The sequence below is a fragment of the Hyaena hyaena genome, unplaced genomic scaffold (genome assembly GCF_003009895.1).
Source record: "Hyaena hyaena isolate Hyena2069 unplaced genomic scaffold, ASM300989v1 scaffold_202, whole genome shotgun sequence".
NCBI classification, from domain to species: domain Eukaryota; kingdom Metazoa; phylum Chordata; class Mammalia; order Carnivora; family Hyaenidae; genus Hyaena; species Hyaena hyaena.
In genome coordinates this window covers 1124006-1145445 of record NW_024080832.1, presented here as the reverse complement: position 1 = coordinate 1145445, position 21440 = coordinate 1124006, and the positions used below count along the sequence as shown (strand labels likewise).

The 21440-nt window shown below is 57.9% G+C and overlaps 1 protein-coding gene across 3 annotated transcripts in view; it reads right to left on the bottom strand.

Moving 5' to 3' along the window:
• Positions 1-21440, bottom strand: part of GRM4 (glutamate metabotropic receptor 4) — a 105082-nt gene that overhangs the window by 13012 nt on the left and 70630 nt on the right. For 2 of the 3 annotated variants that reach the window (XM_039241815.1, XM_039241816.1), the window contains exons 4-8: positions 20158-20312; positions 17885-18025; positions 4284-4484; positions 3923-4059; positions 175-1110 (exon numbers count right to left, since the gene is read on the bottom strand). In XM_039241815.1, coding sequence (XP_039097746.1) covers positions 175-1110; positions 3923-4059; positions 4284-4484; positions 17885-18025; positions 20158-20312 — 1570 coding nt within the window. The remainder of the gene's footprint in view (positions 1-174; positions 1111-3922; positions 4060-4283; positions 4485-17884; positions 18026-20157; positions 20313-21440) is intronic. The other variant, XM_039241817.1, reaches the window with a different exon arrangement.

Sequence of the window (21440 nt, the reverse complement as noted above, 5' to 3'; positions counted from 1 at the left end):
GGAGAGGAGAGATAACCTAGAATCTGGGGAACAGACTGGAGAGAGAGAAGGCAGTGGGGCGTGGAAGAAACCGCCTCCCGAGCAGGGTGAGAGGCTGGGGAGCCCCCCGAGACTGCCCCGGGCTCACGGCCCTCACCTCCCCCCACACCCGCCCTCCCAGGCGCCGCCACTCACCTTGTCTGCCGACTGCGAGGTGCCAAAGAAGATGGGGATGAAAGCGAGCCAGACGATGCAGGTGGTGTACATGGTGAAGCCGATGGGCTTGGCCTCGTTGAAGGTCTCGGGAACGCCGCGCGTCTTGATGGCGTACACGGTGCATGTGACCATGAGCAGCATGCTGTAGCCCAGCAGGCAGATGAGCGACAGGTCAGAGATGTCGCACTTGAGCACGCCCCGGGCGAAGCGGGGGTCGAGCGTCCGCTGGTCCTGGAAGTCCACCACCGAGTGGGAGGGGTCCACCACAAACCACACGCAGATGCCCAGCAGCTGCAGGGAGATGAGGCTGAAGGTGATGGCGAGCTGCGAGGCGGGGCTGATGAAGCGCGGGGCGCTGACGGAGCGCTTGCCCTGCTCGAAGATGCGGTAGATGCGGTTGGTCTTGGTGAGCAGCGCCGCGTAGCTGATGCTCATGCCCAGCCCCAGGAAGATGCGGCGCAGAGAGCAGGTGCCCAGGTCAGGCTCGGCAATCATGAGGAAGGTGGTGGCGTAGCACAGGAAGATGCCGGCCAGAAGCACGTAGCTCAGCTCGCGGCCCGAGGCCTTGACGATGGGCGTGTCGTTGTAGCGCACGAAGGTGACCACCACAAAGAGCGTGGCAGCGATGCCCACCACGGCCAGGAAGAGGGGCAGCACGGCCCAGGGCGAGTCCCACTCGAGCTTGATGATGGGGATGGGCCGGCAGCCTGTGCGGTTCTCTGTGGGCCGCATATCATACGGGCAGGTCTTACAGGTGTAGCGGTCCACCTGATACTGGTAGCCTGTGCAGGGCTCACAGTGCCAGCAGCAGGGTATGCCCTTCACGGTCTTCTTCCGCTCGCCTGGCTGGCAGGGCAGGCTGCAGATGGAGCGGGGCAGCTGCTGCCCGCTCCCCGGCCAGTGCATCCGCTCTATCTGGCAATGACAGCACAGGGGAGCCGACCTCAGGATATGCCGCCCGGGGCCCTGGGCCACCCCACTGGCAGGCACCTGGGGCCCCACACCTCAATCACCCACTTAAGCGGTTAAAATGTGGCTGCCCAGCCCCCCCACCCAGGACAGCTGGGTTTAAATAAACCCACCTGCTTGATTCAGACACAGCTAACCTATGGGAATCCTGAACTCCCAAGGGCCGTAAGAAGAGCCCCAGAGAGCAGCAGGGACAACCGAGAGTCACCCAGGGAAGCACAGGGAACTCAGGAGTTCTGACCCCCCAGCCCCTTAAGGCCTTGCTTGCGGGTCCCCACACCAGCAGCATCAATATCACCCAGGAGCTTGCTGGAAATGCAACATGTTGGCCCACTCCAGACCTACTGTCTCAGAATCTGAGCTTTAACCAGACTCTGCAGGTGACTTATGTGCATGGCTCGGCCCATGGGGCCTCCTCCTGGCAGCACACGAAGCTTAGTTCAGCAGACAGCTATGAACAGATGTTTTTGCAGATGATACATAATATGTGACCAGGGTTAGTGTTTCTTTACATCTTGCTCTAAATTAGTGCAAGTCACCGTTATAGGGCTCTGAAGACACAACTGCTATGAGCAAAGGGGCCACAGACATGTTGGCACACACACCCTACTGAATTCAGTGTTACAAAAGTTTGGAAAGTAGGGGAGAGGCCCAGAAGAGCTCTAGGCCCTGAGCAAAGGGAGTCTGGCTGCACTTGGGAGCTACATTCAAAACATCTGTTCCAGGGGTACCTGGGAGGCTAAGACAGCTGAGCATCCAACTCTTGATTTCAGCTCAGGTCATGATCAAGGGGTTCCAAGTGTTGTGGGATCATGCCCTGCATCAGGCTCCATGCTGAGTGTGGAGCCCGCTTAAGATTCTCTCTCTCTCTTTTCTGGAAAACTCTGGATCCAGTGGAAAGAGCAACAAACGTGGGTAAATCCTGGGATCACATGTGTTGCTAGCTGGCCGTGAGCCCAGCAGCAAACACCTCAACCTCTCTGAGCCTTTGTCTTTCCACCTGATCCAATGATAGCAAATATGAGGCCACTTGGCCCTCTGTGCCTTATTGTGGCTTCCATCTGGGGGTCATGATGAAATTCTTAAATCTCCCCAGAGCATTAGCCCCATGGGCTTTGTGTCTGTTCCCTGCTGCACAGCCAGCCCCCAGCACAGCGCCAGCACACAAGTGGGGCCCAGGGAATCTCTGTGGGCTCCATCACAGAAGTAGTGAGGCCCGAGCACTGGCCACAAGAGGCCGCCTCACTATCAGGCCCTGCGGGAAGACGGTGGCAGGCAGGGGGAAGTCTCTTCCTCTTCCTCCTTTATCCACAGCACAGACCAAACTGAGCACTCAGGAGAAAGTGGGGGGGGAGGGAGGGTGAGATAGTTGAAGTCCACTTCCCCCTAACTTCCCCCCATCCCCCACCCCAACTCCATGCTGGTGGAAGGGCCCTGTATCATCAGTCCCCCCACACCGAGGCCCTGCCTTCACTTACCACATCTGTGGAATGGGATAAAAATAGTCCCTGCTTACCGGGCTGCAATCCGCAGTCAGGTCACCTGCTTACAATGGTAGCTGTACACAGCAGGGGCTCAGCAAGGATTAGCTGCCGGCCGTTGCTACTGAACTGAATCACTGGCCCCCACTCCTCCTCCCACCGTACCCAGATGAGACATGCCTCCATTTGGGGTATTGTCCCACTTTGCTAAGGCCCCCACCTACCTTGTTCTGTCTGTCTGTCTCTATTCACAACCCAAGGAGCATCACTATAGTAATGTGCTCTGCCCGTCCCCCCTCCCGGCTGCGTGGCCTTCGGAACATCCCTCAGGCTGGGTTTCCCCGAGATATTTCCTCTGGCTTAGAAGATTGTCAGAGCTAAATGGGATCATGGGCAGAAAGTGCTTTGAGGAGCTCAAGGGGCTCATCGCTGGAAGATTCTTACAAGAGGGGACAGCAGGGGCACGATGCAACTCGCCCAGGGTCTGGAACAAGGATAGCTGAGGCCAGACATGGGCTTCCTGCATCTCTCTGGTCTATCTGGCTGTCACACGGTATCCACCCTGAGCATGGCTCACCCCTTTACCCTGCAAGGTAGGGGCCAAGTCCACAGGCATTTCCTTGGGAGATGAACCACAGGCCCTCTCTCTCTAAAAGCACAGCTCTATTCGCAGCTAGGCCTCTGCAGGCCAGAGAGGGGGAGCCACCAAATCCCTGGGACAATCATGAGCTGGGAAAACATATCTAGGAGGATCCATCTATCCAGGAGACGCCCACCCCCTCGCCGCCCGTAACACCCAGAAACGTGATGGCCTCCTAGTGCAGTATGACAGCTCTAGGAAACGCTCTCAAACAGCCTCCTACCCACCACCAGAAACCCCATCTGCCTGCGCCCTCTGCCTTACACCACTGTCCTCCTTTGTCCCTAAGCAGCCCTCCCCCTCTTCATCTCCCTTCCCCACTCCGGCCCAGCCCTTGAGCCATTTCACTCCAGGGTGAAGATGGCTATCCCGTCTCTCTCTGCCAGTAGGTGGCAGGCAGGCAGGCCCTAGGCCACGGGAAAGGCTGGGGGTCCAGCCACCTGAAGTCCAGCTGTCCTGTTCCTCCACTTCAGGCCAGGGTGGCACTCCGTGCCCTCTGAGGCCTGGAAAGGAGCATGGAAGGAGGCCCGAACTTGGCAGCAGCAAACGCCGGAGTCAGGGCTGGCCGGGGCTTCTCGGTGGCTGCCTCCCCCTGCTCTCCTCCTGGGGCCCCGCCCTGCCCTTGCCAGGTGCTTACTCTGAGGTGCAGGTGGTCGGTCCAGGAGCCGATGACCTTGTACTCAGCGGAGCCATTGCGCAGTTGGTACTGGTAGATGTCGTAGCGCCCAGGGGCATCTCCATTCTCATTGAAGGTCACGGGGTTCCCTGCGATGCCTGGAGGGGCCGGGGAGTGTTACACACTCAGTGGCTTGGCTGAGCTCTTACTGAGAAGCAGGGAGGATCCCGAGCCCAAGGCAGAGACTCCTCTGGGGAGACCCCTGCGTGGCACATCTTGAGAGGTGACAGCCCCTGGAAACATTTGAGGAGTCCTCCCCCCAACTCCTACCCCACAGAACGCCAGGGACCCCTTCCCCCGCTGCATGGCCCAGGACACTGACCTGAGAAGTTGACATTGCGGATGTACTTGAGCAGCTGGGTGCCGTCTACGGGGTCCATGCGTGGGCAGAGCCCCACGCGGCCCGGACATAGGTCACGGTGCATGGCGTGCAGCGCGTGGCCCATGGCGTACACAGCATCAATCACAAACTGCACCTTCCCCTCCTGCTCATACGCGGAGTCCTGCCCGATGCGCTCTCGGTCTGCAGTGAGACAGCCAGAGAGTGGGCATCCATGAGGCCCCCCATCCTCACAGACCAGAGCGGCCCCCCAGGGCCAAGAGAGGTGACGCAGCTCACCCCTGCCCGCCTACCTAGGCCTCCTGGCTCCTCGTCCAGCACCTGCTCTATCACCCAGGAGATGGTCTTATGGAAGCATCTGGTGAACGATCCCAAAAGGAGGGGGAAGGGGCCGCTGCCCTCGTCACTGATGCCCTCCCTGTGGCCATCCCCCAGCCTGGCCTATCCTAATCACGGGAGCATTGGCCCTCACACCAGCTGGGAGTTGCTGGAACGAGAGCGGTGTCAGGAAGGACAGCTCACCCGTGGGCAGCTGCTCCAGCCGGGGGACGCTGCCCCCGCCACACAGGGTACAGATGGGGAAACTAAGGCACAGAAAGGGTGAGAGCCTGGCTGCAGATCCCTCAGAGTTCAGGACTCAGGCCACCTGGTGCCCTTCCCAATGGCCTCCAATGGCCCCAGACACCAGAAGTCACCATCATCCCCTACCCAATCCTGCCCCATTAGCCAGGTTGAGTGAGCTTTGCCAAGTGGGAAACCACTCCCACCCCTACCCCTACCTTGCGGCAAACTGCAGTGGCTCCCTGGGCACCATGGCCTTGGGGCCCCGGGCCCCGTGCAAACTCCTTAGCTGCCTGAGGCTTTAGTGTCCTTTTAGTAAAAAGGGGGTCATAATCCTGCCCCACAGAGGCTTAAGTGAGATGAGGCACAGAAAACACTTGGCACCGAGTGGGTGGCTAATCCACATTATCATTGGGCTAAATTGTCAGAAAGTGGGTTTCTGCGGTGAGCAACAGAGGACCTTGGGCCAGAGCAGGCCAGGAAGGCTTTTTGGAGGAGGAGGCGCTTCCTAGCCTGGGCCCAGGGTAACAATCAAACAATCCTAATGAAGAATAAGGGCTGCTAACTTCTAGTGATCACCTGCTCCGTGCGGGACATCGTTCTAAGCTCTCTATGCATAAAAACTCACTGAAATCTCACAAGGGGGTTATGCAGTGTGTAATTATCCCCACATTTCCCCACAGGAAAGCCCAGCAATGTCCCAGAACCACGAAGTGCTGAACCCGAACCCAGCTACTCCAGCCCGAAGCCTGCACGCCACTCTATGCCTGCTGGATGGTAGAGCAGCATTGCAGGACAGGAAAGCAGGGAAGGGGAAGGAGGGGGCTAGAGGATGCAGAGAGAGGCAGGGAGAGGGCAGGCAGAATGCTAGAGAAGCCTGGCTCCCCTCTTGAGGCCACAGCCCCTGCCCACATCACGGCCTGCAACCTCCTCCCTGGAGACCAGGGCAGAGAGAAATTAACCCTCACAAGCCCCCCCACCCCGCCCCTCCACGTACACCCCGCCTCCCTGCTTAGATGGCCAGTGCCACCTTGTAGAGGTGATTCCCCAGTGGCAGAAGTGGCCGCACCCCAGCCTAGCCCCGTGGGCCACAGCTTGGGCCTCCCATGTCTGTTGTGTGGGGGCCCAGGTAGGGCTGGGGCAGTGCCAGGCCCTGCTCCTCTGGGGACCCTGGGGATCACCACGTCCATCCCTCTGCCTTGGATACCTCAGAGGCAGACACAGGGCACCAAGAAACACACTGCTGTCCCCGTGGGCTCTCCACCATCTAATCCCCTCACACCCGGAAGGACAGTCGCTGCCCCACCAGGCTGTGCCTCTGTCACCCCTCAACTGGCCAGGCCAGGTGGCCGGGACCCCACCCCATCCTCAGCCTAGCTCAGGGCTGATACTCCCCACTTGCTGAGTGATCGACAGAAGTCATGGGATCACAATGCTAGGAATGGCAGCCCCAAAGGGGTCGTCTGCTCTAAGTCTGCCATTTTACAGATAAGAAAACTAAGGCCTTGAGAGGAAAGGCCCAGGCCTCTTGATGACAAGATGAGTGTCCCCAGCTCCAGCCCCTCCCCTCCCCTCCCTCCATCCTAGATCCCATTTGACCTGAGGCCTCAAGAGTCCCGAGCTAACCCCTTGGGTGCCTGTGTTTTTAGCCAGTAGATGGTCACTGTGCCCTACCTGCCCAGGGCTCCCAGAGAGCTGGTGGCACATTTCATATCACTGTCTCGGCCCCCAAGACCCTGTGCCCAAGGGCAGAACCTGGCTCCAGTTACCCCGGCCTCGGGGTCTGAGATCAAGAGTCACCAGTACTCAGACTGGACAGTGTGAGGGTAGGTGCCCAGTTGGCTCTGGGGACACTGCTCAGTCCTGACGGGCCCACAGTGTGGCCTCGGGGCTGGAGGCAGGGTGGACTTGGACGCGCCTCCCTGTCTCTCTCCTGGTCAGCGAAGGCCCTCCCTACCCGCCGTCCCTGCCCTGCATCTGCAGGAGACTGGATTTGAAGTCCAACTGTCTGGGCTAGGACCCCAGCTCCACCAACCACGCCAGCTGTGTGACCTTGGACCCACCACTTCATCTCTCAGATTACAGTTCCCTCATCTGCACAATGAGGAAGGTGATGGTACTTACCTCAGAGGGTCAGGACAGGGCCCCTAGGAGAATGAACGGGTTAACAGTCACAAGACCTAAGGCGAGGCCTGGTGTTTTGCCAAGTGCTACAGACAGAGGTTTGTAGACACCCGAGGACACAAAGAAGTGTGAGTCCATCCCTGCCTCGGAGCCCCTGGGCCCACAGAGCTTTGCTAATAGACAACAGTATTTCTAGGCCAAGGCACAAACAGACGGGAATAAACATGAAAGGCAAATTCTCCAGCTCCACCAGCCTGCCGTCTTGTCCCAGCACCTGATCACAAGGTTCTGAGAATAAGGGAGAGAAGCAGAGGGACAATCCAGTCCCCAAAGGGCAAGAGACGGAGGGGACAGGGACAGAGTTGACTGGAAAGCCCCCCACCCCGTGCCCTGGACCCCACCCAGCACCCGGTTCCTGCTCCCCTCAGCCTGAGGAATGGAAAACATAAAACGCCACTCAACACACCCGCACTCCTATCCACCCTCATTTCATATGAGAAATTTCATATGAGAGGCTGAATTATTAACCACGATGGAGGGGACGCTGTGGCCACTGCAGAGAACCGGCAGCTCTCTCCCAAAGCCAAGGACACGCTGGGCCGATGGGCCCCGGCTGCACCTCCCTCCTGAGCTTCCCTCAGCCTCTCCTCTCTCCTCCTCCTGGGGATCTCACAGGATCCCTCCTCAGTGGGTCCAACGGATGCATCCATTCCTGGGCCTCTTGGGTCCAGGGCCAAGTGCTCTTGCTGGGGTCACGAGCCACCTGCAGGGCCACCAGAGTGAGGAAGACCCTCACTCACCAGGAGAGTCCCCTCTGCCTGGGGAAGCTTCCACGAGAAGGGTCTGGGGTCCTGTGGGCAGTGGGCAACCCCTCAGGGCTGCCCCCTCCAGAATCTCCACCCCAGAGTCGTCAGAGTTCCAGTCATGAGCTTCCAGAGACTTCTCAACACACTTCCACCTCCTTGTCTCAAATCCGGCCCCAATTACAGATGACAAAACGGGTCCAGCGAGGTGACCTGTGCAGGACTCGCATGTATAAGGGTGCACCAGGCCTGGAGCGCTCCCTCTACAGGTAGACCGCTCTCGAACCCCAAGGGCCCTTCTCTTGAGCTCCTCAGGAAGCAACAATTGCAGAGCCTAAGTGGCTCATGGGGGTGGGGGTTGCGGAGAGTCATATACACACACAAGCGAAACAAAGACAAGATGCTCTGTCCTGAATGTCTGAAGCTGTGCCCATAACCAGCACGGCCCTCCTGATTCCCCAGCAAAGAACCATGGTCAGGGCTCGCCCAGAACCTTCGCATGCCTGGCACTTCCTCTTCCCTGAGGGAGGGAGGCGGAACCGGCCCCCCTCACAGAGGAGGTAACCAAGGCCTGCAAGTGGTCAAGCAATGTATCTAGAATCTTATGGGAACCCTGGCACGTGCCCATACACATCAGGGATTGGCCCGGCTGGTAAGTGGCAGAGCTGGGATTTGAACCTGGACCTCTCTAGCTCCATAGCAGTTTCCACCACCCTGAACTGTGCCTCCCCTTCTTCCTCCATCTAGCCCTTGGTCTGCCTCCTTCCTGCACCCCCACCCCCACCACTCTGGGGCCCAGGTGCTAAGGATCACTGTCTACAGGTGGTGGCTGCGGAGAGGAGGGGGGTCAGAAAATCCCCTCATGGGTGGGCGGGACCCCCTGGCCCAGGCAGTTCTGGAAAGAAGCATGACACATTACTGAGAGCTACTAGAGGAGATAAATCCCAGACACACGGTGGCAATGACAGCAGCAACAGTTTGAAGATGTCCTAATTGTGTCCCCGGGTACAGTGAGCCAGAGACGCGTTTGGCTCTGCCACGGGTGACAGCCAGCCGGGAAACCGTTGGGAGAGGATTTTCTCCGTCAAAACCCTGCAGCTATGGTTACTACGGTGACTGCAGCCTTTGTCTGCAGGTTGTAAATTGTAATTGAAATGAGTTTTCAAGGTTGAAATAATCAGAGTTCCTCCTTGTCTCCCCCATCACCTCCCCACAACTCACCCCGCCCAAGCGCAACCCTCCTGAGTCCCACGCACACACGCATTCTCAGAGCGGCCCCTCACATAAACGAAGACAAAGTCAATTACGTGTGTACACATCTACACATACAGAAGGGCTGTACATACCCTGCACGCGTTGATGCACAAGGTCTATGCACACACAGGTGTATATACACACACACGTAACACACACACCACGTGGCACTCATCCAAACAGACCCATCAACAGATTCGCCCACTGTGGGGCCGAGAAGCCCACCAGTGTTTTCTTTGGGAGGTAACACCTGGAAGCACCAGTAGTGGGTAGGAACCTGAAATGGGGAAGGGAGGCAGCTGATACCAGGTGGGCTCGACCCCGCTGGGGACCTCCAGGACACTGTCACAGACGCTCCTGCGTCACCCATCTGAGGAGACAAACACTCCAGCTCCTGCCAATCTTAGGCCAAGGCCTGCTCCCAGGGGCATTAATTAACTCCCCTGCTGAAGCCAGGGTGGGGGAGCACAGAGGGGGTGGAGGGAGGATGGTGGGGGAGGACGGTGGGGGAGCCTGGCATGTCTACAGCCACAGCCACGTGTAATCCAGCACAGGTGCATGCACACACCACACACATCTACACGTAGAAGCCTGAATTTACACACAAATATGCAAACATACACACCAGTCTTCATCCCTCGGGCAGACTTCTGGGGAGGAGGGTAAGGGGGTCCCAGGACCCGCCCAGGCCTGTCTCCCGGCTGTGCCACGGACCAGCTCGATGACCTAGGTCAAGTAAAATCTCTATTCTGTAAATATAAATCTGAGGTACCAATACAGACCTTGAGGGGCCAGCAACATACCTTAGATACAGAAGTGCTTTAGTTTTTTTTTTTGTTTTTTTTTTTTTTTAATTTATTTCTGAGAGAGAGAGACAGCATGAGCAGGGGAGGGTCGGAGAGACAGATATAGACTCTGAAACAGGCTCCAGGCTCGAGCTAGCTGTCAGCACAGAGCCCAACACAGGGATTGAACCCACGAACCATGAGATCATGACCTGAGCTGAAGTCAGACGCTCAACCTACTGAGCCACCCAGGTGCCCCAATACAGAAGCGCTTTGTAAACCTGTTTTCTATCCTCCCGGGCCCTCCTCCCCTGGGCAGCATCTCGCACCCAGGGGCCTCTCCCCACACCCCAGCACCCCTTCCGTCCTGCCTACAGCCTGCCACATGCTGGCTCTCCGCCCCTCTGGATGAGACAAGCATGGGGTGCCCACTCCACGCGGACAGGTGCCCGGGTCAGCCTGCCCGCTGATACACAGACAGGGGCACAAAGCTGCCACGCTGCGCTTCCTGGCCATCCGTCCCCCTTTCCCAATCGTCTGTGGTCGAGCCATTCTCCCTGACACCTCCCTGAAACACACAGGTTCTCTAAGGATCCCCCGAGTCCTGCTCCTGAAGCGGAGCTCCATGCTCCCCAGTCCTGCCCCCAAATCACCTGGCAGGGCTGTCCCTTGCTCGGGACACATTCCTGTTCTTCAGCCTCAGACCCTGGTTCCTGCAGAGCCCTGCCTTCCATCAAGACACCTGCTTTCCAGCCTGAGGAATCTCTCACGCAGCCTGGTCCCCTCTATCCCTCGGCCTGTCTCCCCAAACCCGGCATCCACTGTCCCGTCTCTGTCCCAGGGAACTCAGAGCCACCTCAGGTGTCTCTGGCTGGGGCCGATGGGGGATCACCACCTCAGCCACACCAGGTAAGGTGACTCGGCCAGCGGGGGCGGGCTCCTGACTCTCCCAGGTGTTCTCTCTGGCTCTGCGGTGGAACAGCCCAGCTGCAGGCCCCTTTCGAGGGTATACAATTCTTGCGGACCCTCAAGAATATGACCCCGGGATGAAAATATTGACGTCGGAAGTTGGAGGTCCTGGTGGTGACAGAGACTTCCAACAGCAGATGACCACAGCAGTGGAGAAGCCGTGTCTCTGAAATTGGTTAAGCTCACTTCTGGATGGCTGGTGAATGAAAAAGCCAAGTTCAAGTCTCATTCTGGAACTCCTAGGTCCCTGAGGGTCTGACTTCAAGAACGTGGCTCCAGATGTCCACAGACTCTAGTCCGAGAAACAGGATGTGCATGTCGGGGCCAGATGGGAACAACTCGACATCCCACTTTCAGCCGCTTGCGGTCCCGGCAAGGTGCTTAACATCTCTGAGTTCTGGTCCCCTGGTCTGTGAAAGGCACCCGGCACCCAGGACCACTAGACAAGAGTAATGCAGGCAGAAGAGCAAGCAAGGCCGTTCTCTGCCCCCTGCTGATTCGGAGGCCTGTGTACCTTAGCCCAGGAGGAGAGCCTGGGCTTCCTGGACAGGCTAGGACCGGGCCTGGGGGCGAAGGGGAGGCAGCTCCGGGGACAGGAAACGCGGTTGCTCCACGTGGTCACCTCCCTCCCCCATCACCCAGCCATGCTCCTGCCCCCTCCAGCAGAACTTGGCTTTCCCTCCAGTGGATCTTTCCCATCAACGTGGAAATATGCCCTAATTCCCCCTATTTAAATACACAAAACCCCTCTCTTGACACCCCGCCCCCAGCCAACATCCCACTTTCTCCGTGTACAATGGAACTTCTCGAAAGCATTGTTCCCACTCACTGTCATCAATTTCTCTCCCTCGTTTTCCTGACCAACTGCGGTCCCAGTTTTGCACCCATGTCTCCAAGGGGTCTCCCCACGCTCCCAAATCCCCTCACCCGTCCTCTGTCCCATCTCACTTGCCCCCCACCCCGCCCCCTCCAGCAGCATGACAGCACATGACGGGACAGGACCGAGCTCCTCCCCCACCCCTTGATGTCTCAGTGTCCAGGGTTCACTGCAGGGGCCCCAACCTTGGTGTCCCCTCCCTCCCCTGGTGTCCCCGGCCACCCCATCCCTGTGCTGACAACTCCCCAAATCCCAAGGCCAGCCAGGCCGTACCCCTAATGCCAGCTCATGCGCCCACATCCGACAGGCATCTCAGGCCTGAACCGAGCTCCCGACTCCCCTCCCCAGCACCCCTTCCTGCAGCCATGTCGCGCTCACCCAAGAACCATGCGGCCACGCTTGATTGTCTTCTTTCACCTCGAATCCTTCCTGCAAAGTCCACGGCCACTCTGCAAAGCTGGCAGAGACTCTGACCCCTTCTCACCTCCAAGGCCACCACCTCTCTAGGCCCCGTTACCTCCTGCCGGGACTACAGCACCGGCCTCTCACCGGACTCCCCCTTTACCCTCACCCCACCTCCTCCCCAGGCCGCAGACAGAGTGAGCTTGTTACAACAGAAACCAGATCACATCAATACTCTTTTCACACCCCGCAAGGGCTTTGTCTCATTCTGCATAAAAGTCTAAAGCCCCACAAACTGCCTATAAGGCCCCCTGGATGGGCCGGCCCGCCCGCCTCTCCAACCTCACCTCCTTCCTGTTATACTCTCTGCTTCAACCACACGGGCCTCCTCACTGCTCCCCAGGCCTGCCAACTAGGAGCCTGCTTCCAGACCTTTGCACATGCTGTGCCCTCCGCCTGGCATGCTCATTCCCAGGTCACATGGCTGGCTCTTGCACTATCTTTGGGTCCTTGCTCAAGCATCACCTTCTCTGTGAGAACGTCTGCCCTCACGATTTAAAATTGCAACCTCCCGGGGCACCTGGGTGGATTAGGGTTAGGGTTAGTCCGACTTCAGCTCAGGTCATGATCTCGTGGTTCATGGGTTCGAGCCCCACATCGGGCTCTGGGATGACAGCTCAGAGCCTGGAGCCTGCTTCGGATTCTGTGTCTCCCTCTCTCTCTGCCTCTCCCCTGCTCACACCCTGTCTCTCTCTAAATAAATGTTTAAAAAATAAATAAAATAAAATAAAAGTGCAACCTCCCTCTTCTCCCATAACTTTCCATTTCCTTCCAAGTGGCTTCCTGAGTCTGCTCTTTCCAGTCTAGGGTTGGGCCCTCCCTGGAGACCTGTAGCACTGACTGCCAAGCAAGGCTATCCCACCAACGGTCATCTTGTCTGGAAAGCTGTGCTGCCTCCCTGCTGCAGTGGGAGCCCCCCCAGGGAAGGCCGGTGCCCCTCACAGAGCCCAGCATGGGGCTGGGCATGCAATCAGCCTCTCAGTGGAAGCCGGTGGAACAAGTAAGAAGCGGCACTGAGGGAGAGGGCCCGGGATCCCTCGGGCCACCATGTGGCTGACGGCTTGAGTAAAGATGAGGTGCTCTAATGGGTGGCACCCACTGGAGATAATGGGTAATTCCAAATGTCGGTCCTCCTTCCTTTCCCCAGGAAGGAAGCTTTCTCAGTCTTCTTTGGGAAAGTGTAAATAGGAAGATCGTTCAAGGCCAGGCTGGAACACCCAGGAAGGCCCTGGGGCTAGGACCTCGGCTGCTCTGAGGCAGGACATCTGGGGAGCTGGACTGGCCGGGTGAAATCCCAGCTCAGCTCCTCACGATCCTGTCACTTGGGGCAAGTCTTTAGCCTCTCTGAACCTCAGTTTCCTTACCTGTAAAATAGGTTGCTGGGGAGATTAAAAGCAAAACACTAGAACAGAGCCTGACAAGTAATAAATGCTATCTATCAACGGTTATTATTATTAGTGGCGGTGGTGCTGTAGCTGTTAGCTCTGGCTGGTGGCAGGAGTCTCCCCACATATCCCCAGCTGCCATGCGGCGACTCTCCCTCTAAGAGCGCCCAGCCCCTGGGAACAGCAGGCAGTAAATTTTTCCAGTTTCCTCATAAACCGGGCCTTCCTCCGCTCAGCCATCACCTGGCTGGCAGAGCTGTCAAAAAGATAGATGCCACATCTGCCTTGTTTATGGCTTTAATTCCCAAACCCTCTCTGCGTTTGGGAGAGGGGGGCCAGGGAGGGGCCCGGGAGATGGGGAGGGGGGCAGGGGCTGCCCTCCCCTGGGCCTTGACAGCTGCATAGCCTCCCATCAGGGACCCCGACATGGCTAGGGTGCAGGGCGGCCCCTTTGCAATTTGCAAGTGCCCCCACAGATCACCTCCATCCTCTATCCCTTCTCTGGGAAAAGGTGAGCGAGGTAGCTCTGCTGGGAACAGGGCTCTGGAGGGGATGGCCGTGAGTACTAGGATTCCCATTTTACAGATGAGGAAAACCGAGGCCCCCCAGAGGTAAAATGCCCCGCCGAGGTCATGCAGCTGGAAAGTGGCCGCACCAGGACTCACACCCAGGTGTGCTCACTCTTACCACTTTGAGACATGCCAACCCCATCTCCAACTGCCAGCATCTGCTGCTCTTTTGAGACTTTCTTTGGTCACAGCAGTTCCCGCCCATCCATTCGGCAGGCAGATGGGGGTGCTGAGGAACTGGTGCGCTCTAGGAGCGGCATGTGGGACTGAAACAGGCAGAGGCCAGCCAGGGAATCTGTTAGCACCCAGGGGGCCAGAGCGGGCCAGTAGAAGGCCACCAGTGTTGAGGGCCAGGCGTCCTGGAAGAAGTGAGAAGCCAGCCTCTGGAGACAGAGTGTGGAGAACACAGAGCATTGCCTGGGCCGGCTGGGGGCAAGCCTGAGGGCGCCTGGAGGAGTGGGGAGGAAGGAACCAGGAGACACAGAGCAAGACAGCAGCTCTAGGGCCAGGCTGCCTGGGTATAAATCCAGTTCTGCCAATTCTCTAGTGCTGTGATGGTCTCAAAGGGCCTCAGTAGTCTCTTCTGTAAAATGGGTGCTGCACCTATGCCTCTACCAGCTGCCCTCCCTCCTCGGGGACCCTACCGCTGACAGAACTGGTGCCAACAGACTCGGACATCCCTCTCTCCCACTCACTCTCCGTATCAACAACCACTGTACCAGCACCGATCACACATGGCGTTTTTCAGCCAGCCTCCTCATACACCGCGTCTCCCATCCCATCAGCCCACTGAGGGGGCAGTGACTCCCCTGCCGTCCCAGACACTCAGAGAGGCGAACTGACTTGTCCAAGGTCTCACAGCAGGGAGGACACAGAGTCAGATCCAGACTCGGGGGGTGAGTCCTTCCCCTGCCCCCCCCCCCCAGCTGCCCAGCCCTACCCCGGGCCCCCTGGCCTGAGACATTCTCCCGAGGGAGCGGCTCAGCTCCACCCCGGGCAGGGCCACGGGAAGCCAGAGCCGCCTCCCCCTCACCCAGGGTGGGTCTCGGGCCCCACAAACATTCCCAGCGGTGGCCCTGCTCCTCACGTTAGCCCGAGATGGGCGGGCTCACCGCGCCGGATGGGGGCGCCGCACCGACTTGAGGCCACAACGGGGCTCTTGCCAGCCTCTCTTGGGGCTTCAGCTGCAGCAGGAAGGCTCGGGGTCAGCTGTGACGTGCTGTCCTCCTCCTCTGTGTTCATTCCAGCCTCAGCTGCTTTGTTCATGCCTTCCCCCCACCCCCAGGCCTGGGGTGCATGCCATCCTCCCTCCCATCACGGCCCCTCTCTCTGAGCCAGGGGCTACCGCACTTTGCTGCACAGCAGAACCACCTGGGACGCTTTTTTCAAAATCCCAATGCCCAGGTTGCACCCAGAACCAATTCACTCAGAATGTGTGGGAGTGGGAGTCAGGCATCAGTAGTTTCAAAAGATCCGGGCAATTCACTGTGAAAAAGCCTGCTCCCACCCTCATTCCCAGCCCTTAAGTATACATAAAACCACCTGGGGAGCTTTCACAGACTCAGCCTAGGCCTCACCCCTGTGGTTCTGATTTAATGGGTCTGGGGGTGGTGCTGGTATAGTTTTAAAAGCTTCCAGGTGATTCTTATGCATGGCTGGGCCTGAGAGCCACCATTTCCCAATTCACCAAGTGCCTCCATTAATACTTTCTCACTTCCATCCCAGACAGCCTCTGGGCCAGCTCACCATCAATCCCATTTCTCAGATAAGAAGACAAAGGCCCAGCGAGGCCACAGAGCGTGCCTCAGGCTCCCGGGGAGGCTCCACACACTTCTGGATTCTGCTCTAGGCCTCCTTCCTCCACCTGCTCCTACAGCCCAAACATCTCCCTTGGGGCTGCAGAGGTGTGCCCCTCTCCCTAGCTCACTAGCACAGCAAGAGACGTTTGCGAATCCTGACCCGAGGCCTGGGCGTCTGGGGAGAGCCTCTGGGGGCTGACCAAGGCTCTCTCGCAGACCAGGAGGTGACTCCAGAAAGCCCCTCGCCCTTGGCAAGCTAGATGCGGGAGGCACCAGATACCCATCTTGCCCTTAGCTCTAGTCTCGCTTCTCCCCGCCCTCAAGCCAGGCCTGGTGACCTATAATCAGGGTGAACTCACCATTTTCCAACCCCATTTAGGTATTTTTAAGAATAAAAGGGACATGTTCAAAAATTATGCCAGGAGCAAAGGAGTCAAATGACGCTTGGCCACCCTACCCATGAAGGCTCCGTCTCCCGTACTCAGGGGTGTGTGTATTTCTCACACCTCCTCTGTGATTACTGCCTGATAAAGGCATTTGCTGTGCAGCCTTCAGCAAGCTGCTTGGCTTCTCTGACTCCCCACAGTTTCCTGTATAATATGGGGGCCACAAAAGTCCCTACAGCTGTTTTAAGAGGGAAATGAGATAATGTCTGTAAAGTATCTGGAACACGACCAGATGCATACCAGACAGTGGTATCTGCAGTAATTAGCTCATCCAGGAACAGAAGCCTCTACATGAGGCTCCTCCACAAATACATACCCCTTCTCCCTTAGACTGACTCATGCACATACACAGTCACACACACCCGTGCGCACGCACACACACTGCTACGCACACCCACCCATGAGCTTGCCTGCTGGGTCCCAGGGGATACCCATGGTCCTAAGTGGCCAATATTCCTGATCCCAGAGGGCCCTGGCCACCAGAGGGCAGCACCCTCCTCCCCTGCCCACCAACCTAATCCTGCTGCCTCCTCCCCAGCCCTGGGCATCTCCCCACTGCCTAAGACTCCAGGTGGCATGTCCCAGGACCCAGTCCGGCGGCCCTTTGCTCATCTGGCCCTACACCGAATAGTCCAGGAAGATACAAGAGGGACTCCACCACCCTCACACAGGTACCACTCATGTTGAAGATGCCGGGAGCCCCCTCAAAGTCACTGAGGTAGGATCCTGCTGCAGGACTGCCCAGACCAAGAATACGCAGGGACCCACATCTGAATGTATCCAAATGTGGACACATTTGGCTACCCTAGGGGACTTAGGGCCTAGAGCTCAGACCTGAATTCAAATCCTGCTCAACCACCCTCCAGCTATGAAAACTCAGGTCCCTTTACTTACCTTCTCTAAGCCTCTGTTTTCCAATCTGTAAAATGGACGCATTGTCCCATCCTCCTGTGGCTCATTCCCTTTCCTTTTCAGGACTCTGCTCGAATGTTACCTTTACAGGAAGGCTATCTCTCTCTCTCTCTTTTTAATTTGTTTCTACTGCACATTTTCTCTCTGATGTATTTTTATAGTTGACGTATATCTCGTTTAAATGTTTTGCCATTAGGATAAAAATTCCAAGAGATTTTTTTACTTTTTCATTCGGTGCTATATCCACAGCGCTTAGAACAGGGAGTCAAATCGGCATTTCTTGAATGACTGAGGAGCCTCGAGGTTTCTGCAAAAAGCTCAGACCAGTGAGCTTCTGGACTCCCACCCAGGGCAACCGGGGGCAATTCTGTGGGCTCGTGGTAGGGACGTCCAGATCAACCCCAAGGTGGCCACAGGATGGAGGGAAACTCTGCTGAGACCCAGGAGCCCCTTGCCCCCATCACCCCCAGGAGCATCACGGATGCCTGAGAGCACGGCAGGCTTTCTCAGAATCTGAGCGCTCCCATACCCAAGGCCTCCGAGCCAGAATAGCCCTGACCCCGCCCCCAGGCCCCGCCCCACTCCCGCGGGAGGCCCGCCCCCAGGCCTCGCCTGGCCCCGCCTCGCGCGTGCTCACTGGTGCACTTCTTGACGTGACTGCCCTTCTTGAGCGCGTGGCGGCTCAGCTTGCAATGGAAGTTGTCCTCCCAGAACTCGGCAAACCAGATGTTGCGCCGGTTGTTGTCTAGCGTGCGGCTGGAGAAGTAGCGGTCGAAGCCTGGCAGGGAACCAACCAAGACGTCAGGGCCTCGCGCCCCCCTTCCCCACCTGCCTGCCCCCAGCCCTTCCCTAGATTTAGGGATGGCCCGAGTAGAGAGGGGGAGGAAGGGACGAGCATGGCCTCTGATCCAGGGCCCGGCCAGAAAAAAAAAAATGTGGAGCATTTCATTTCATTCAAAATGAAAAGAGCTGTATTAAGTCCCAGGGGGAGCGTGTGTAATCTTACAACTGCCGCCTTTCTGGAAGAGAAGTGCCCAGTGTAGGATGCTTTGCCTTTAACCACCAAAATGCTAATACGGGCCTCTTTGAGAAGGAGCCACCTGGGCGTCCTGAGGTTGGAACAGAGAGTCAGGTGGGGGCTGACCAAAGCTGGATGCCCCTGAGCTCTCCAGTTCTGAAAAGGAGACCAGACAAGAGAGGGGAGGGGATGACCCAGGTCACACAGCAAGACCAGGGCCTAGATCTTCTGCCTTCAAGTCCAGAACTGCCTCCGTCATTGACAGACACGGCTGCCTCCTTCAGATATTCCAAAGGGGACTCACCAAGGGGCTCTAAGCCCAGAACCGCCCCCCGCACCCCCACCAGGGTGGGCAGGCTGGCGGGTGAAGAATGCCTTCTCTCCTCCCAGTGCCCCTGCTGTATTGATGACTCCCAGACTCAGCCTGGTGGGCTGAGCTGCTTGGGGTGGGCCAGAAGGCCCGGAAGTTCAGTAGGGTCCACACCGTGTGGTGAGCTTCCTGTCTAGGGCTGGAGTCAAGTGGAGGTTCAATGGCTGTGGGAGAAAAGCTGACATGGGTGAGGGACTGGGCGAGGGCAGGGTCTCTCAGCCCTGGTGCCCTTGACACTGTGGGTCCCGTCATTCTTTGTTGCGGGGGGCTGTCTGGTGCCATTCAAGATGTGAGCAGCATCCCCGGCTTCCACCGCTCAACACCAGGAGCATCATCCCCCAGTTGTGACAACCAAAAATGTCTCCAGACATTGCCAAAGGGCCTGTGGGGGTCAAATCACCCCCTGATGAGAACCACTGCTCAAAGTCTTCTCTAATATCCCAGAGAGAAAAGGGACTTGTCAAGCGAGTTCTGGGTTCAAATCCCAGCTATGCCACCTAATAGCCACTATATGTCATGTAATCTCTCTGAGCCTTAATGCGTTCATTTACTAAATGTGGATAAAAGTGTCCTGTGGGGTGGCTCAGAAGACTAAATGAGATGTCTACCAATAGCCAGAGTTACTGTTATTTTGTGTTCACTATGGCTCGAGGCTAAGAAGAGTCATGTGGAAACATTTGTGGCCTGTACTCCCTCTGCCTCCGGGTAAAGAGAGTACACTGTTGTGTGACCTTGACCAAGTGCCTCCGGTGCTCAGGCCTTGGCGTCTTGGAAAGTTTGGTAGAGACAGATGTCTGCAGGCCTTCCCAGCTCCATCAATGCTGGATTCTATTTAATGAAGCAAGAGCAGGGGGGTAGGCTCTGGGAGGCTGCCTCCCCTGTGGTGAGGACAGTGAGGTCCCTGCCAAATTGGGCCGTTAATGGGAACTTCACGCCTCACTCAGCGAGGTTGCTGCCAGGGCAGTCTGTTCCTGCCCAGGGTGACTATGGGTTCTGCCCCAAGAGGAAGGGAGGTGGGGCAGGACCGGCCCACCCCCAACACCACCCAGGGCTTCGGAGACGCAGGCAGCCCTGCAGGGAGAATCCCGTGCCCCTGGCACAGCACCTTTTTGTCACCTGCTGGCAGCTCACCGCCCTTTCTGACAGAGGACTTGGCCCAGGCAGGGCGAGGTTCTTGCCCCTCTGTCCCAGATGAGAGAAGGGATGGAAGTATTTGCGGATGAAGGAAAGTCCTTGATAAATAAGCTTCCTGTATACGCCGCACGTCCCCCATGCCCCCCATGCCCAAAAATGAGAAGGGAGAAAAAAGGTCCTGAATCTGGATTTGAATCCTGCTGGGTTGAGTGTAGCTAGAAAGGCCTAGAACATCAGCGCAAAGAAGGTGTGGGCCAAGGAAGAGGAAAGGCAGGATGCGAGAAGATGAATAGTGGGCGAGGAATGGAGTCGGGGGGCGGGAAGAAGGAACAGCTGGGGATGACCCCGACAGCGGTGGCAGGCAGGCTGCCGGGCCTACCAGGCCTACCTCGCACAGACATCCTCTTGGGGAGGATGGTGACAGCGCCCTCTGCCACCTCCTCCAGGTGCAGCACGGGCGCGCTCTTGGAGCCCCAGCTGTCCGAGCCCATCCAGAAGAAGTGGCCTGTCTGGTTAGCCTTCCGCGCTGCCTCCAGCACACGCCTGTGGGAACACACGCCGGCCCGGCCCAGCCGTGTCTGCCCGTGCAACTGCCCGTGCGACTGCCCGGCCCTGGCCCCACCTGCCTGGGGGCCCTCGGCTCACCCCACACACACACCTGCCCCCCTCCTAGCCCGTGCCTGTCACCCAGGCCCATGGTTCCCCCTGGCTCACACCTGCCCGCAGGCCCATGGCCAGCCCTCTCAGCCCATACCTGTTCCTGTAACCCCTGCCTGTGCCCTGGGCCCACCCCTGCCCACAGGCCCAGCGTGCTCCCCCAGACCCACTCCTGCCCCTTGGGCCACATCTGCCCTTGCAAAAACCCAAGCTATTTCCATAGGTCCGTACGTGCCCCATATCTGACTCAGGTCCCCTGGAACTACATCTGCCCGCCAGCCTGTGTCCTCCTGGATTCATGTCACACGGCCCTAATGCCACAGCCACATCTCTTGGCTCCTTGTCACATTTATAGGTGTGCACATGCGAAAACACACACACACACACACACACACACACACACACCCCTCTATACCTGCTTCCCTTCCAGCAGAGCCCTCTCCACCCCACCTCTTTTGGTGCCAAAGAGCTGCTGTCCACCCCCTCCTGGATGGAGGGTGTCACAGTCCTACTGTGACATTGGGCGTAATCAAATCAGGGACCCTAGAGCCCAGCACAGGGCAGGACCCACAGGAGCCGCTTAGGGATGAGAAAACCAGGAGGACTGGGAAGAATTCCTCCAACCCAGCTCTTCCCATGGGGCGTGGGGCAGGGGGGACGGGGAGACTGGAGCACAGAGGAGGCAAGCAATTTGCTTGGGATTGCACAGCAGTGAGAGGCTGTGATGCTAGAAACTGGGACACAGCCATCAGGCTTGGGAGGGGCTGCTGGGCCTGTGCAGGAAGCAGCCAGATGAAGGGGGAACAGCCTGGGGCTGCCGGGAACAAACATGTTTCCAGGCCCCAGAGTCCATACCTTCCCTCCTTCAGCATCTCCTGACTTTTGATATTCCCAGCCTCCCAAATCTGCTGCAGCGCCCCCCGCAGGGCACACTAATCTGGGGCGGGGGGTGGGGGGGCCAGAAGCCACACCCACAGCCCTATTAATACCCACTTGAGTCTGGCCAGGCAGAGA